General features: G+C 40.5%; 1 protein-coding gene across 15 annotated transcripts in view; it reads right to left on the bottom strand.

Moving 5' to 3' along the window:
- Nucleotides 1–17,088, bottom strand: part of CREB5 (cAMP responsive element binding protein 5) — a 349,218-nt gene that overhangs the window by 296,852 nt on the left and 35,278 nt on the right. For 9 of the 15 annotated variants that reach the window (XM_065583406.1, XM_065583411.1, XM_065583413.1 and 6 more), the window contains one exon: nucleotides 92–163. The exons of 2 other annotated variants lie outside the window; for them this stretch is intronic. In XM_065583406.1, the coding sequence (XP_065439478.1) occupies nucleotides 92–145 (54 nt within the window). In that variant the 5' untranslated portion in view covers nucleotides 146–163. Of the gene's footprint in view, nucleotides 1–91; nucleotides 164–10,477; nucleotides 10,734–17,088 lie in introns of those variants that run through there. 4 more of the 15 variants (XM_065583414.1, XM_042861765.2, XM_042861755.2 and 1 more) reach the window with 3 other exon arrangements.

Raw genomic sequence — 17,088 nt, 5'->3', positions numbered from 1 at the left:
TTATTAGGCGTGTGTTAATATATCAGGAGGCATTATACAAGCCAGAGCTGGCGCTGAGGGCTCTGTTAATATTGCTGCTGACTCCACTCACCTGTGAGCAGCCTGGGGCACTGCAGACAAAAGGCCTCTCCTGCTCCAAGTTCATCTTTGATTCCTCATAAATCTACATGTTAAAAGGTGGGGAGGGGAAAAAGGGAACCCATAAATATATGCACCCTAAACTTCAGGAAACATGCAAAATAGAAGCATTTTTAACGTTAAAACATTAATTTCAAAACTCCCAAAACTGACAAGAAAAAATTCATCATCATTTCAGGGTCCTAACTTACGGTACTAATATTCACTAGGCTCCCTACAGTCTAAGTTCTTATTGCTCTTTCCTGGGTATATATTTACTCTGAAGGAAGAAAAAAGCCATTAGGCTGTTTCAACAGAAATCCTGCTTAGGAAAAAAAAAACATGCTCAGTGTTATTATTAGATAAGACCATGTCTGCTCAGAAAGATCCTGAAATTAAGGGTTTTTACTTTTCCTCCTTCAGTTCCTGACCGAACAACATTTAAACCAGACTAACTGAAATTTTTCTAACTGAAGAGCCTACATTTTGAGTAGTGAATTATCTTAGGTAACATATTTAGCATATAGTATTATATATGCAGTCCTAAGGATCATAAGACTTGAAATCTAGCAGAGAGCAGAACTGTAATGTCCCCAAAAGCCATTGCAGTTCAGTATTTTAATTGTGGACCAGACCTTGGGAGAGAGCTGTTGAGTTAGAGAATGAGAAAAGAACAATAAAAAGAGGCGGAGAAATAAATTTGCCTCTCCACATAGTATGCAACTCTCAGAGTGCAATATTACAGCTGAATTTGTGTCAGTACTCAAGCAGTGCTTCTCACTGATTTGGACTAAATTATTTTATAAAGCATTTTTTACTTCCTAAGTGGCCAATCACCACACTATTTTGAACCTACTATTTCTACAAGTAATATCTAGGATTATAATAAATTAACTACATTAGAAAACAAAACACTTTTTTTCAGTTTGCTTGCACTGGACAGCATTTTGAGTGTATTCAGTTTCACTCTGTCCCTGCTTAGCAGTACCCCTGCTTAGTCTTGAGTCTTTCACCCAATTAAAGAGGGGAGAAAGACATTTTAATAAGTAGGAAAATTTAATTATAAAGTCCCCAAAATTGGCAGATGGCCTCCTGGGCAGGTGTTGAACCATAAACTACTTGAACCCATTTTTAAGAAAAAACAGAGTAGACTTCAAGTTGATTGTTCCTTTATCATTATGACAGCATAAACAGGAATCTATAATGATGCAACCAAATTATACAGATGCTAATTTTCAAGGCAGCGTTATTTATTTAGAAGTTCTGAGAGTATCCTGCAAAACTGTAAATATCCTGTAAACAGTTTGCATTCTTACCTTGAACATCAGCCCTAACCTGTACCTCTAAGCACTTATTCCCCATTATCATATTTACTACAGCAGTGAAAATTCCAGATGATTGGATTTCTACCATATCCCATCTTTTTCTTTTTTTAAACGAATGTTGTGCTGCTAAAAAGGTGCTGGTTTGATTGCCAGCGAGACATACTTCCTGTTTACCAGGTGAGGTACCACATACCAGACAGCAGCATGAGCTTCCCTATGATGTGCTGTCTGTGTGCTTTAACCCTGACCCAGACAGACAATTTCTATGAGTGAGGAGTCAGTCGCCATTTCTATTAAGCCCTTGACCTCACTGCCAAGGCTGCCAATAAAGGTGACAATCAGTGCCATTTGCTTTTTGTGAGGGGGACAACTATGCCCTAAAACTTGGCTGAGAGCAGCAACTTATTTCACTGAATGGCCAGCAAAGTTAATAAATTTTAGACCAGAGTTAGGACACATCTACAAACAAACTGGAATGGAAATGTGTGCAGACATCCCTATTTCAGATTATGAATGCTCTATTTTGATATAACTCAAATCAATTTTAAATAAAATTGAAATAAGAAATAGTGACCGTGTACAGATTTGTACTGACATAACTGAAGGTGCCAGGTGGAGCGGCGACCAATTTTAGTTATGTTAGTTCCAGTTTGTGAGTAGAGTGGCCCTCTAGATTTGACCCAATAACCTAGAGATGGAAGGAGTCAGAGGATTTTTGTACATTCCCATCTTAAAGCAATGAAGCAATAGAGAAAACTAACCAATACAAAAATAGCTCTGGTAAATTCATTTTAAAACTCCTCCTTTCTTTAATCCTGGAATGTTGCCTTTTTCTAAAGTGCTTTTAAATAGAACTCTAGAAAGACTTTTTCACAGGAAAAAACTATGTGTGGATAATGAAAGACTTTATCTGATATCTCAATTACTTCTGCAACTGAAGCAATACCAAACACTCTAGCTATCCCTTTCCCTAATCCTCAGGGGAGACAGAAAACTGCACTTCCCATGGGAGAAGAATGGATGATGCTTAGTGAAAAGGAAACAGAGTGAAATAATTTTGATCCCAAGTGTACAAGTGAGTTTAAAAATCCTACCAGCCATTCTTATTGCATTTCCTTCTCTAATCAAATGTTATTTTTGTAAGAAATAAGGCCAATTTTTTCAAAGCTGGAAGCCAAAACTTAAATACCTAAATCCATAGTTAGTCAGATGCTTATTAAACAATTGTAAATATTATTTAGATACCTAAATAGGGATATAGGCACCTAAATCTACACTAAATATAGACAGGTATCCCATAGGAAAATTTGGTCTTTGTCTTTTTTCACCACACCGCTCAAAAATGTCAGATTAATTGGCTAATCAAATGTATAAATAATTACAAGTCTCATAGGCAAATCACATTTCACAGAGAATTTTAAGATAACAAACTAAACTAAAAACAAATAAAATTATAAAGCAGAATGCTCATTAAGCAATCAGTTGCACACATATTTTTACAATTATCCATAATTCAGTATGGAAAAAAAATACATGCCCTGTAGAATATTATATTAAGTGTAGTTGTAGCAGTGTTGGTCCCAGGATATTAGAGAGACAAGGTGGGTGAGGTAATATCTTTTATTGGACCAACTTCTGTTGGTGAGAGAGACAAGTCCAATAAAAGATATTACCTCACCCACCTTGTCTCTGTAGAATATTGTCCAGCATAGCTTGCCCCTAAAAAATGTGCTATCAAGTACCACAAACCTCTAGAGTCAAATTACACTATGCAGAGTAGTTATCTGCATGTGTGATATCATTAAAACTGAAGAATAACAACACCTCTCATAGCAGGATTTTTCCAGTTGTGCTTTGGAGAAGTTATATGAAGTCCTTGTCAAGGTGTGGTGTAGGTCTCACATCCCCCAGTTCAGAATAGTGACAGTTGCATATACCTATAGCATATGGTTCATAGTGTAAGGCTCATGCATGTGCATCACAACATAATGTAATTCAATTGTTTTACAAATGTGTGCAGGTGCACCAGCATGCATGAGAAAATAACCCACCCAGGGCTGTTGCATCTAATAAAAATCATATTAACACCTCCATCTAAATGAACCTTTAATGCCCTTAAAACTCAAATTACATTTACAATGGATTTTCCATAGAATTTCATGTGACAACCACAACACCACCAAATTAATTCATACAATGAACATCAAATGAATCCAGAACGCTTGGTTAAAAAGTTACTTAGGTCTGAATTCTTGGCTTCTATTGTTATCAATTCCTCAGTATTTGGCAACTTCAGAACTGCAAACAGGAATTATTAATATAAGTGAGCACTTAAAATGATATCGATATGTCAGGATCAGTTCTGATATCATTAACATGGATTTGAATGTATTATGTATCTGAAAAGGGGGTTGGATTTTAATAGCAATGTTAACAACATCTGTCAGCATTTATTGCCCTATTGTGACTAAGTAAAGAGTCTCATTGGCAGGATACATATGTGAGGAAATCTGCTACATTGTTGTAGCCTGCCATTCCCCGGAAATATCATTCTGCCTAGGAGAAGCTGAGGTAGTCAAATGAAAAGATTAAAGGACAGAAGCATGCAAGGGCTTCAGTAGCCAATGCTACATATAAGAGAAACGAAGTTGTGTGTCAAAAAAGGGGCTTGCTTTGTTCTTCCATTTTTATGTTACGCACTTGCAAACACGTTTTAGAATAATTAATAAAACTGAAGCACATAGAACAAACAAAAGAAAACGAACCACCCTCAAAATAAAGCAAAACTTCATCTCCTCTCAGCAGCATCCTCTTCTGAGTTGGACTAAAAGTCTTCTCAACAAGGCTGCACAGAGCTTTAGCATCATCACCTCTACAATTAGAAAAACACTTCAAGAAATTCGCACCAGGAAAGTCTGCTCTCTTTTCTCTCTCACTTTAGAAATAAATAAATAAATGAAAGAATAAATAAATAAATAAAAGTCAGCGGTATTCTTATTGCTTTAACTGCTAAAAGCATCAAGCAGGCTTGTTTCCTGTTTCAGTGTTATTCTTGAAGTGGGCTACAGTCAGAATCTGATTTTCATTGGGCCATTATTATTTGCAGCTGTGTGACCTTTTTAACCATTTTTAAAGTGACTTTTCAGCCTTCAACCGCAGACTGGCTGAACATTGCAACGTTTTCAACCCTGTGATTAACAATGAAAAAGGATAGATTGTGTGCTGCACTGAGGATAGGTCAAGGCCCAAATTCTACAGACACTTACTCCGGTGAGTAATTATACTCATGGAAACAGTCCCTATAACTGACATTATCCTGCAAACACTTGCACAGGTGAGTAGTGCCCTTTATGCTGGTGCAGGTGTGAAGAAGGATAGGGTGGATACAGACTGCTGTTCCCAGCATAGGACTCAATCCTGAAAGTATTTATGAGTGTAGTGCTTACTACTCTAATGGATGGCAATGGGATTTCATAATGACAGCACAAGGATGCCATGGAGATCTGTGGGAGTACTCAGAGTAGTAAGCACTACATATGGTACTAATTGTTTGCAGTGTCATGCACACATTTAAACAGTATTAGAGGAGGCTGGGGGTTATGCAATATGAAATTAGATTACACCTGGGGCGGGGGGAACCCACACCAGTACAAAAAAGGCAATCTCCAGACAATGTAAAATGTTAAAGTGGACAGACTAGCCCAGCTGGCAATACTAGTGACCAATCCTCGTAGTGCTATTACAGATTGTTATTTTTGGAAATATAGTGCGCACAGGGTTAATGACCAACTTTGTTACCAATTTCTCCCTGCCTGAATAAACCCAACTGCCAATTTTCAGGATCGCTGCAATGAAATGGAGTATGGTGTTTTTCCTTCTCACAGACTGTTCAGCTGAAGTGCTTGTTTTCTAACACTAGCATCATGCTTTCCACATACACGACTTATTATTATAGCACAGGCCGCATGGGCTGCTACAGTGAAGGGTCTGTCAGCATTTCCAATAGAAAGCCCCTATTTTCAGGATTAAAGCATTCCCAAACAGTTCTGGATGCTGGAAAGTAATCTATGTTTGGAGTCCCCAGATAGGATCTTGATGTGATAGATTGCAAGGGCTCAAATCCTCAATAGTACTTTCGTGATTTTTCCATGATTATATGTATATGACATTTGTATATGGGGGGAAAAAACACTCCCACTCCAGTAGAATGCATCTTCTGTGTGGCAGGAAAGGTGTGTAAATGGCACTCCGCCACTGACACCTGTGAAGTGTTTGGCCAGTTGAATACTTCAGTGTGAATTCCAAATGAAGTGCACAAGCATTCCCATTTCTGTCACTACAAAAGGCTTCTAAATGCTTCAGATTTAATGCAGTCAGTTAGTTCATTTACTGCAGGCCTGGACAAATATAATGCAGGGCATACAGCACTTTACAGAAGTCCTGCATTTTTTCCCTGTCTGTCTTTCCCAGGTCCATCTGTCTGTCCCATGTCAACTGGGATAGAAGAGAAACAAAATTTTTGCTGCTACCTTTGCTTTTGGCTACTAAGGGCCACTGTTCCTGCTATTTATGAAAAAAAGTGGATGTTATCTCACTCTCTCTAGCATTTCTTCAACTTTTACTCCATGCTGTGGCTTTAGAGGATGAAGAAGAGAATTGGAGAAACCCAAACAGGGAAGGGGACAAAGACAGGGGAACTCCAAAGAGGAGTGGGGAGGAGGATTGTAATTCCACTCACACACATACCCCTACCGCAGAAGAAAGAGGAAAAACATGCTATAGGAAGCAGCAGATCTACTGGCTGCCTCCAGTCACAGCAAACAGAGATAGCATGCCACTACGTTTCATTCCACTCAGGAAGATAATATTAGGCAGGGGGGAAACTAGGCAATGTTTAGATGAGCAGTGACTGAATATGGGAAGGTCTCAGGGCCTGGTGGTAGTCTTCACAAGTTCCTAGATACTTAGATTCTAAGGCCAGAAGGGACCATCAGACTTCCCCCAAATAATTCCTAGGGCATCTCTCTTAGGAAAACATCCAATCTTGATTTTAAAATTGTCAGTGATGGAGAATCCACTATGACGCTTGGCAAACTGTTCCAATGGTTAACTACTCTCACTGTTAACAATGTACACCTTATTTCCTGTCTGAATTTCTCTAGATTCAATTTTCAGCCATTAGATTACGTTACACCTTTCTCTGCTAGATTGAAGAGTCCATTATTAAATATTTGTTCCTCATGTAGATACTTATAGACTGATCATGTCACCTCTTAACCTTCTCTTTGTTAAACTAAATAGATTGAGCTCCTTGAGCCTATCACTATCAGGCATGTTTTCTAAACCATTAATCATTCTTGTGGCTCTTCTCTGAACCCTCTCCAATTTATCAACATCCTTCTTGAATTGTGGGCACCAGAACTAGACACAGCATTCCAGCACCAATCACACCAGTGCCAAATACAGACATAAGTTCAGGGTACTTTTCTAGACTTTTGGTTTTCTCCTACCACTATGTCTTTTTGCTCACCGACAGTTTTTGGAATATTTCAGAACCATGACAAAATATGGCATCTATGTAACCCAGATACAGGAGGTCAGGGGCTATAAGAAGCATGGGTGTTTTGATTATCCAACCACCAATATGAAGCCATTTAACATGAGGACACACAATAAGCAGTAACCTGTTATTTTAGATATATACAGAAGAAGGATGTATTATTATATAGAAATGACCATTTAGTTGTTAACTAATAGGAGATAGATCACAAAGGAAGTAAGAAAATTGGAGGTTAAAGATTAAGGAAGAAGTAACAGGGGCTCTGATAAACTGTTCATGAAAGTTGCCTCAGCACAAAAGTATTCTAAAACTCAAACTGAATCTTTATAAGGAAAGGGACATTACTCCGACGCTGGAAGCAATCCTTCTGGGAGTGAGGTAATCATTTTACACACACACACACACACACAGAGAGATTGGCTAAATGGATTCACTGCCTCTCTTGGAAGTACTCCAGGCCTTTCTTCTGGGTGTGACATCACTAGAAGTGGCAGCCTCAGTACCCAATATGTCCACAGTAAAGCAGAGTGTTTTTTGGATATCTGTGGGCAGTCATACAAAGTCAGAATCTCATACTCAACTCATCACTACACAATCAGTCATCCTCTGCCTCTCAAATTGTTCTACATGTTTTAAAAAATTGTACTATACAACCAACGGCAACAATCTTCTTCTAAGAAATAACCATCACCAGCTGACATCTTAAAGAGAAATACACCTCTACCTATCCTCAGGAGCCAAAAAGTCTTACCGCGTTACAGGTGAAACTGCGTTATATCGAACTTGCTTTGATCTGCCAGAGCGCGCAGTCCCGCCGCCCCCGGAGTGCTGCTTTACTATGTTATATCCGAATTCGTGTTATATCAGGTTGCATTATATCGGGGTAGAAGTGTATGTTTCATTTTGTTCTTTCACTAAGCAAGCCTTAACCTTGGGAATAATTACTTGGGGCACAAGCCCATAGACAAGTTAAAACTTCTATTAATTGAAATCAATATTTACCAGAAAACTCCTGCAGGAATTAAGGGGGAAATATATGAGCAGATTTCTGTCTGTTCAAACTTTTTTTTTTGTCTGCTGTCATTGGTCTGAGACTCCCCTACACTCAATATTGTTTTTTGATTAATTCTGATCAGTATCACCCAGTAAGGAGCAATTCTTGAGGTACTCTCAAGAGGATTGCAGCGGACAGCAGCACAAAAACAGATTGCTGAAAAGGGGGAAGGGATTAGGTTCTGAGATTATTCATAAAAAGACCCAGCAGATTTACACCCTATGGGACAAAATCCATCCCAATGTATACATCAAGCACCCAACCTCACTGAAGTTAATGGGGTGGTGTTAAGTGTAGTCCTATAGCTCCCACAAGTACAAGCAAAGCTTCCAGAACTAAAGAAGCTGCTACACTTCACATCAGTGGCTCTTTCATGCATATGCTGATGCCAAGAGAGTTATCGTGGGTGTATTAAAGAAAAACAAGAAAGGCTTCAGATCATCTTCATAAGTCAACAGGACAACTTGCCTATTGCTATGAAGCAAAAACATCAACTTCAAGGAGGAACTTGAGTGTCGCACTCTGAAAAAGAGATCGACAGGAAATTTGCAAAGGGCAGGAAAGGCAACTGCGGGGTGAGATGAAGACTATGAAGCAGAGGGTGTCAGTGATGAACTCCCAATAACATCTGGCAAATAAACTAATCTTCTGGGATTTTCCAATGTTGGCAGAGAGTGTATTGTCCATCCCTTCAAAGACTGACATCATATTTCTATCCTTGGGTTCACTGCATGTGGAGCTCTGTGCTACAAGTCACTTTTTTTGTTTTCCAGTGCAACTTTTATTATTAAACACTAAACAACTTTGCCTATTATTGTTTGCATACAATTACTTAAGAGTTTTCCCTCCAGTAATAATATTGACTAAAAGCTTTTGAAGGGTTGTTGTTTTTTTAAAGTGCACTGTTACTGCAGTATACTAATTGTTTGGTTTATGATACACAAATAGATAAAAGAATTCACCTACCTTGCATGCAAATAAATAATTGTATTTCCAATGGGAAGAGAAAAAAGCATGAAAGACATCCTGGGGGAAACAACAACATGAGCATGTTTAGCTGACTTTCATGCCAGCAACAGTTTATCGTGAACTTTGAAAACTTTGCCAGCCAAAATTCTCCTTTTGGTTTATTATGAAATACTCCTAAACAAAAGTTCTGCCATCAGACAGTAACATATTTTATTCACAATACTATATATCTAAACACCTACAAACATAGACCAACCTCTACCATGCCTTTTTTCCTTCACAGCTGAAAACGTAAGAGGTAAATAAATGCTTTTATTGTGTAGGAAAGGCAGACTATTAATAACTCATTCACCAGCCTTTAGCCAGTCATTTTTCCATGTCAGTGGGCCAAAAGGAACATAGTTTTATAGTTTTTAAAAGAACTTAGAGAAACCCACACCATCTAAAATTACCAAAGATATTATAAAGCCTGATCTAAAGTCCACTAAAGGCAATTGAAAGGTTCCCATTAACTTCAATGAGCTTTGAATCAGACTCTTAGGGTATATCTACACTACAATTAGACATCTGTGGCTGACCCATGCCAGCTGACTTGGGTGAAGGGGCTCTGGTTAAGGGGCCCCAGCTAAGGGGACGTTTAATTGCAATGTAGATGTTCTGGCTCAGCCTGCAGCCCAAGCTCTGGGACCCTCCCATATCTAAGAGCCTGGGCTCCAGTCCAAGCCCAAATATTTACATCACAATTAAACAGCCGCTTTGCCTGAGCCCTGCAAGCCTGAGTCAGCTGGTACAGGCCAGTCGCGGGTGTCTAACTGCAGTGTAGACATACCCTCGATATGTAAGTTTAATGATATTACCATAGGGGCCAATTCCTTGAGGTGCTGAATGTCTTCTGAGAGCACTGACAATCCTCAACTCCCATCGGGCAATATTCAGCACCGCAGAGTATTACATTAAAAACTAAAAATGTTCACTCCAACCCTGGTAATCAGGGGCAGATCTAGCCTTGATAGATACACATACTAGACATATAAAACTACTGGGCCATTGACACACATTACATATATTAAGACGTTAATTTAACATTACTAAGAACAGCATAGCAGCCTCTATCAAGTGAGCTTTATTCACTGTAAGTTCATGCATGCACGTGTAGAAATGCAGAGCAGAGCAATTATCCATTCCAATTGGTCTCATTCAGATAAAACATTTAGTTTCAGAGCCATCCTAGTACCCTCCTAAACAACTAATGTGACTGTAAACAGTGAAAATCAGTTGTAAGTTTTCTACTGAGTACAGAGGGCCGGGACTGGACTCTAGAAGAGGTTCACATAGGGTGGGTAAGGATCTGTTTGAACTATATAGCAACCTGAAAATACAGAGACATTCATGCAAGTTACAAAGCATTAAAATCATTGGGCTTCTTTGTCTCAAAAGCCCTCTTGCACTTACACACTGCAGTAAGCCATCTCTCCTCCAGACTGCAGAGATCCCAGACTGTCCTCATGGCTAAAAATCTCTATGGGCCGAATTTGTTATTGATCTTGATGAGCTGTGGTGGATCAGGTCCATGACCTCAATGATCTTTGGATCAGGCACTCCTGGCCTAACTCAACTGAAGTCAATGAAGTTACACCAGGAATTGGTGGCAGGACCAATTTAGGTGTCATTGCTAAATCGTGCCCTTCTACAGACACAGACCTTCTCTAGATCTATTAATAAACGAACTGAAATAGAACTGCACATCCACCCGCTCCGTGCTACGTCACATGTGGACATTTCTCCACTGCGAATCATTGCCATTTGGAATTACCTTTAGCATACTACACCTGTTTAAAAAGATTTGCTATCCAGTTTACATATTGGCCTTCTGCACCCAGAGCACTATTTTCCTGTGACTAAGCAGACTCATAGGTCATTACTCTCCCTTCCCTTTTCCCCACCTCAAATTAAAAAAGGGGGGACAGAGGGAAATGCACAAATCCAGCAGCAGCTCCACTTTAGCAACCTGGGCGTAGTCCGGACAGACCCTGTCACTCTTGTGTAATAACCACTCCACCAAACCCAGCTACTCAGACTATGGTTACTATGGATGGGAGAAAATCTGCCCCCAAGAATCAAGCATTTACATAGCACTTGCCAGCAACTGAACACAATTCATATGCAGGAGCAGATCTGGAAGATGCTCCCACAGTCACATCCACAACACCCAGATCCACTTGGCTGGCCCAGGAAGATGTGAAAAGAGATCTCTACTGGTGCTGCCGCATTTCCCTCTGTATGTATGCATGAAGGGGATTTTCTTCCCTCCCTCTCTCCCCTGATCACCCCTAAAGATTGCAAATATGCCTCAGTTACAAAATTGCTCAGAAATCCTTCTCAGAAAAGACTGCTACATTACCAAATGGATTTTTAACAGCAGCCTTTGTGGCTAAAAGAATATTGCCTCCATTAAGAGGGCAGTTCATCACAATAAAACTACTTCCCAGCTAGTGAGTAGCCACAAATTTCTGGCAGCGACCAAGCCATTACTATGAGAAAGAGTATTAAAAACAACACATAAAAAAAATTCGCTTTCCAGAAGAGAAGGAAACAAACTGGGGACTATCCTCCGTAGACTGCACATTCATAGGCTGCAAAAAGCAAACTTTTACACTCTGCAAGTGTAAAGCGGTGAAATTCAAACCTCTCTAAAAAACAGATTTGTAACTTGTACTTACACGAACGCACAGCTTTCAAGCCTCAGCCATCAGAACTGTAGAAAGAATTCTTGGCCGAGATTATGAAGAGTGACTAGTGATTTTGAATGCCTCGCTTTTTAGGAGTCCAAACTGAACTACCTTAAAGGAGCCTCGTTTTCAGAAAGTACTGAGCCCCTCGCTCCAAACAGATCAGACCTCTTTACAGAGTCTTTAATTTAAAAAACTAATCAGCAAAGTTCAGTTTTGTTCACTCTCCTCTCAACTGGGGAAAAAGACTTAAGGGACTATGGTCAAAAATTCCAAGGGAATTCATCTTGAGTCAGAGACCAAGAAGGGATAAAGGTGAATGTTTGCTGTAGTGATAATATCTATAACAAGAGGGTATAATGGAAAAACATTTGCATCTGTAGCAGTTACTACCAAGCTTAGTTAGCCTCTCTGTTTAGCACATGTGCAGCAGAGGTTCTGTTACCTGGAGAATAAAGCTTGATCATTTTAGGTGCTGAGTGCCTCCTGAGGTGTAACAAGCACCACCAACTCCCAGAGAAATCACTGAGATTTTAGGATCCTCAACACCTTGCTGGACTGGGCCCTATATCTACTAGGAAAGAAGACAGACAGGACCACTGAAGAAAAACCCATGTTATTTATTAATGTATTATTGTACCCAGTCAAATTGCCCACATATGTTTTTCTGAAAAAACACAGGAGACATTGAGAGGGAAAATGGCAGAGGCTCTTTTTAAAGGCTTGTGGACCTGAAATTGTGATGCAATAGAAAATTAAAGATCTATCTTTATGATTCTTGAATCAGGTGCTTAGTGAATTTACAGACATGATTTGAAGATTATTAACTGGACACAAAGAAAGTACCAGTATGGCAAAAATACATGCTATCTTTCAGCTGCCCTCTCACGTGACATGCAGTGTAGTACTTCTGAGGTACGTGCAGAGGGTGAGACAGGGGAATAATGGATCTCCGAGGTATAAGGGAGGACTTGTCTGCACTGTTGGTTTGATTCTATCTGCCTAATTATATGTCCCCCCATCACCATAGTATCTGAGTGCCTCACAAACACTGACTGATTTTCAAAACATGTGTCAGGGGAGAGCTGTACCCATGATCTCTCCCCAGTCTCTGTGTGGGCAATCTTTCTGGGTGAAAAAACCTCCACCTTCACTTTTCCCAGAGTGGAAGTCCATGGTTTTTGTATTCCCTCGAGAGTGAATCCTTCAGGTGACAAGGTTTGCTACCTTCTCCTCTCCCTAGGTGGAACTCCATAGTTCTACCACTCTGAGACTAGACCTTGCGGGTTCAGCCTCCACATACAACCATGCTCACACGACAGGCCCAGCTGCAATTGGTACCTGTGAGAAACTTCTCTCTGAGAGCCTGTGACCAATGCTGATTAAAATGACTCAAAACAAGTTTGTTCCAGATAGAGGTATTGTCCATTCACCCAAAGATACACAGCAAGCAGAGAAAAAGGTCTGCACACCTGGCCCTTGCCTGAAGCTGATCATTTCCCTCAACACACAGGCAAGTTTAGGTGCCTCAGACACTCCTCTCTGTCTTAGTTCCATTTAGCCCAGCTATCTCCATCTCTGGGCAGGGAGAGACAGACTGTCCTCTTGCAGTATCTTATTTTCTCTCTCTCTCTCTTCTCCCCACATAGCGCCTCTCCAGGAGCAGCTGCCCACTCAGCTCCCACACATGCTTTTGCTCTCGAGGCAGAGTTTTTATAATGGCTGTGTTCCTTTGATCTTAGGCTCTGGCCTTGGGGAAAAAAAGGCTTGTTACCCTGGCTGGAAACAGCAGGTAGGTAGATATTTCCCAAAGACTAGCTCTCATTGTTCTCATGAGGATCCTTGGTATTCTTCCTGAAGATAACAGCGATAAGGTTTGTTTTCTGCTTGTTCCCCTTCTATAGCCTCCGTTGGTTTAACTCCATGCAGTCACCCAGAATAAATATCACACAGATAAACTGAGGTACATATAATATTCCATACATAATTCTGCACCTATCTCTCTCCTTCGCCACAGCCCCCTATGAAGTCAAAATGTATTATTGTCCCCATTTTACAGGTGGGGATCTGAAGCACAAGGAGATTAAGGCAAAAGGAGTCTACAGCAGTTAGGTGCCCCAAATTACATTGCACTTGAATAATATTTGGGCACAGTCATTTCATTAGGCTCCTCTGAAAATCTCAGCCAAAGGTCTCACAAGAAGTCAGTGGCAAAACCAGGAATTGAACCTATATCTCCTGAGCCCAATTTAGTGTCTAGCCATAAAACCATCCTGGTAGGACTTGGCTGCCTGGATTGGAGCGGTTTTCTGTGTTTTTTATTTTTTTTAAATGTGTATAAACTCAGTTGATGTCAGGGTGCATAGACCCAAGGATAAATGCTTTTTTGTCATTAGAAATAAAAAACATAGAATACGTCAAATTATATGAACATACTTGCACTCAGTTGATAAACAGTGATTTCAAAGGCAAACATCTTTGACAGTCTAATAATTGGAAGCTTTTGAACATTGGCTCCTCTAAACATTGTACCATAAACATTTGTATCTTCTGCAGGTTTTTTGTTAGGGGTTATTGGGGAGGGGGTTGTTTGCTTCTTTTTGGGGAAGTGAAGGTTAATTGTCACATCACGCTCTTGTGGGGACCACACGAAAAATATTTCCCTTTCCTTGTAGAAAGGCTAGAAAACATGATGCATGGCATTCTCTAAGGTTATAGGTAATAAATACTATTCCATAGAAAACTTGCCAAAAAGGCCAGGGGATTTTACAACAACAGCTTGCAGGCACAGCTCTTTCCGCTGTGATCTAGCATGTGCTCCATGACATGTGCTATTCCATAAGCAAAGAAAACAGGGTGGATTAGTTTAAAATCAAGGTAATTTAAATCACCAATTTTAATCATGATTTAGATCACCAAGCAGGAAACCTTGATTGAAATAATCATTTTTAATCTTGTTTTGCATTTGTACTTTTCTTTAGACAAATATCTGAAAAGTTGATTCTGTTTGGTAACCATTAAAACATGTTGATTTGCAACTAAATGTTGCAATGATTTGACTTTACATCCAATTTGGTACTTCTTTCTGCTAATCAGGATACACAATATCTATACACATTTATTTTAGCAATTAACATACATTTATTCAGATTAACAATATTTACATTTTTATGATGTTGGAAAATGGTGGATGATTAATTTTATTTGTGATTTGAGTCAATCTCTATTTGGAAGAAAACCAGAATTCAATTAAAATGCATAAAACAACATTTTAATTAATTAAATCAAACAAAATATTTAATTAATTAGTTAAATAAAATTAAGTGTGAAAAGTTTACCAAAACATGTTTTACATTTAAAACTGATTTATTGAACAAAAGGAAGTATTATCTGCAATTAGAGAATTGAACTGATGGTGGCCAGAAACAACGTCCAAGATTTTAGAACTAGTAAATCTCATCCTTTCACACGTAGCTTTTATTCATAAACTAGAAGAGGAGAACAAGGTCTCCGGCTTTTTCAACTCCCAATCAGTTTCTCAACTTCAAATGAATTAGTTATTGAATTACACCAGTGGGAGCTGCGATTGGCTGAACCTGTGGATGCAGCAGGTAAAAAAACTGGCACGGCCCACCAGGGTGCTTACCCTGGCAGCCCGTGTGCCAAGGGTTGCTGATCCCTGGACTAGGGACTTGTTATGTGTTGTTACAGTGCCTAGAAAAATGGGGTCCAGGTCTATGAGTGCAGCTCCTAGGGCCTACCGCAATACAAACAATAACTGCTAGGGCTGTTGATTAACCGCAGTTAACTCATGTGATTAAGCACGGGTGAAAGTAATATGAAACACTTATCGGTATGGGAGCATGGCTCCGGGCCCCCATAAGGGGCGGGGCTTGAGGCAGAAGGGGCAGGACTCAGGCAGAAGGGGTGGGGCTAGGGGTCAGCCTCTCCCAGCCAGCCAGCCCATCCACGCTGCCTGGCCCGCACCGCCCGGGGCTCTGGCGGCGATTTAAAAGGACCTGGGGCTCCGGTTGCTGCCACGGTAGCAGTGGCCGGGAGCCCTGGGCTCTTTTAAATTGCTGGCCCCGGGACAGCTGCCCCTTTTGCCCCACCCTATTGGCGGCCATGGGGGGGCAAAAGGGGCAGTGACATTAAAATGCTGCCAGGGCAACATTTTAAGGAGGGTCCTCTGCCACAGCAGCGCTTTAATGTCGGCTGCATACAGGCTTCTTACCGTTACGCTGTGCCGGCCCACTTTCACCCTTGTGATTAACTCAAAAAAATTAATCATGATTAATCGCAGTTTTAATCGCTGTTAAACAATAGAATACCAATTGAAATTTATTAAATATTTTGGATGTTTTTCTACATTTTCAAATATTTGATTTTGATTTACAACACAGAATACAAGTGTATAGTGCACACTTTATATTATTATTATTACAAATATGTGCACTCTAAAAATGATAAACAAAAATAGTATTTTTCAATTCACCTCATACAAGTAATGTAGTGCAATCTCTTTATCATGAAAGTTTTTCTTGAAAATGTTTTGTTTTCAAGTTTTTTGTTTTTGCTTTAGAATAATAGAATATCAGGGTTGAAAGGGACCATAGAAGGTCATCTAGTCCAACCCCCTGCTCAAAGCAGGACCAATCCCCAGACAGATTTTTACCACAGTTCCCTAAATGGAACCCTCAAGGATTGAACTCACAACCCTGGGTTTAGCAGGCCAATGCTCAAACCACTGAGCTATTTCACCCTCCACTCCACTTTACTGTAGGTTCCTACTTTAAGAGGGTGCAGGCCCAGTGCACCTGTGTCTCATGAGTACAGCACTCCAATTGGGCTTAAAAGAGGGTACCTGGGCCCTAAAGGGAAGAGAGACATGATGAGGCAGGGCTGCTTGGGGGGAGGAGCAGACTGGCAGGAGGTGAGTGCTGCCAGATCCAGAAGGTATTTCCTGGGGGGAGGCTGAAAGGCAAGGAGAGCAGCAAGCAGTGTTTGCTAGCTGTCCTCCCTGAGCCAGGGCCAGAGGAGGCAGGAGAGCAGCAGAGGAAACTTCCTGCTGGCTCTAAGCCAAAAACCCCAGGGCCTGAGAGGATTGAAGGCTGGGGAACAGCATTTTACCCTCTAATGTCTCCACCTCGGAGAGATGGGCCTAGGGGAACAGTGAGAGGGCCAGGGGAGGGAGGGATGCTTCGCTTGCGAGGATGATCTCCGCGCAGAGAGACTGTGGGGTTCCTGCTGAGAAGGGCAGGGGCTGCACTTCAGTTGGAAAGGCTGTGGTGGCTGTCCTGGCAGAAGGATGGAAGAGAACCAACAAGGAGCCTA

The sequence above is a fragment of the Chrysemys picta genome, chromosome 2 (genome assembly GCF_011386835.1).
Source record: "Chrysemys picta bellii isolate R12L10 chromosome 2, ASM1138683v2, whole genome shotgun sequence".
Taxonomy (NCBI): Eukaryota; Metazoa; Chordata; order Testudines; family Emydidae; genus Chrysemys; species Chrysemys picta.
This window is presented reverse-complemented; position numbering and strand designations above follow the sequence as displayed.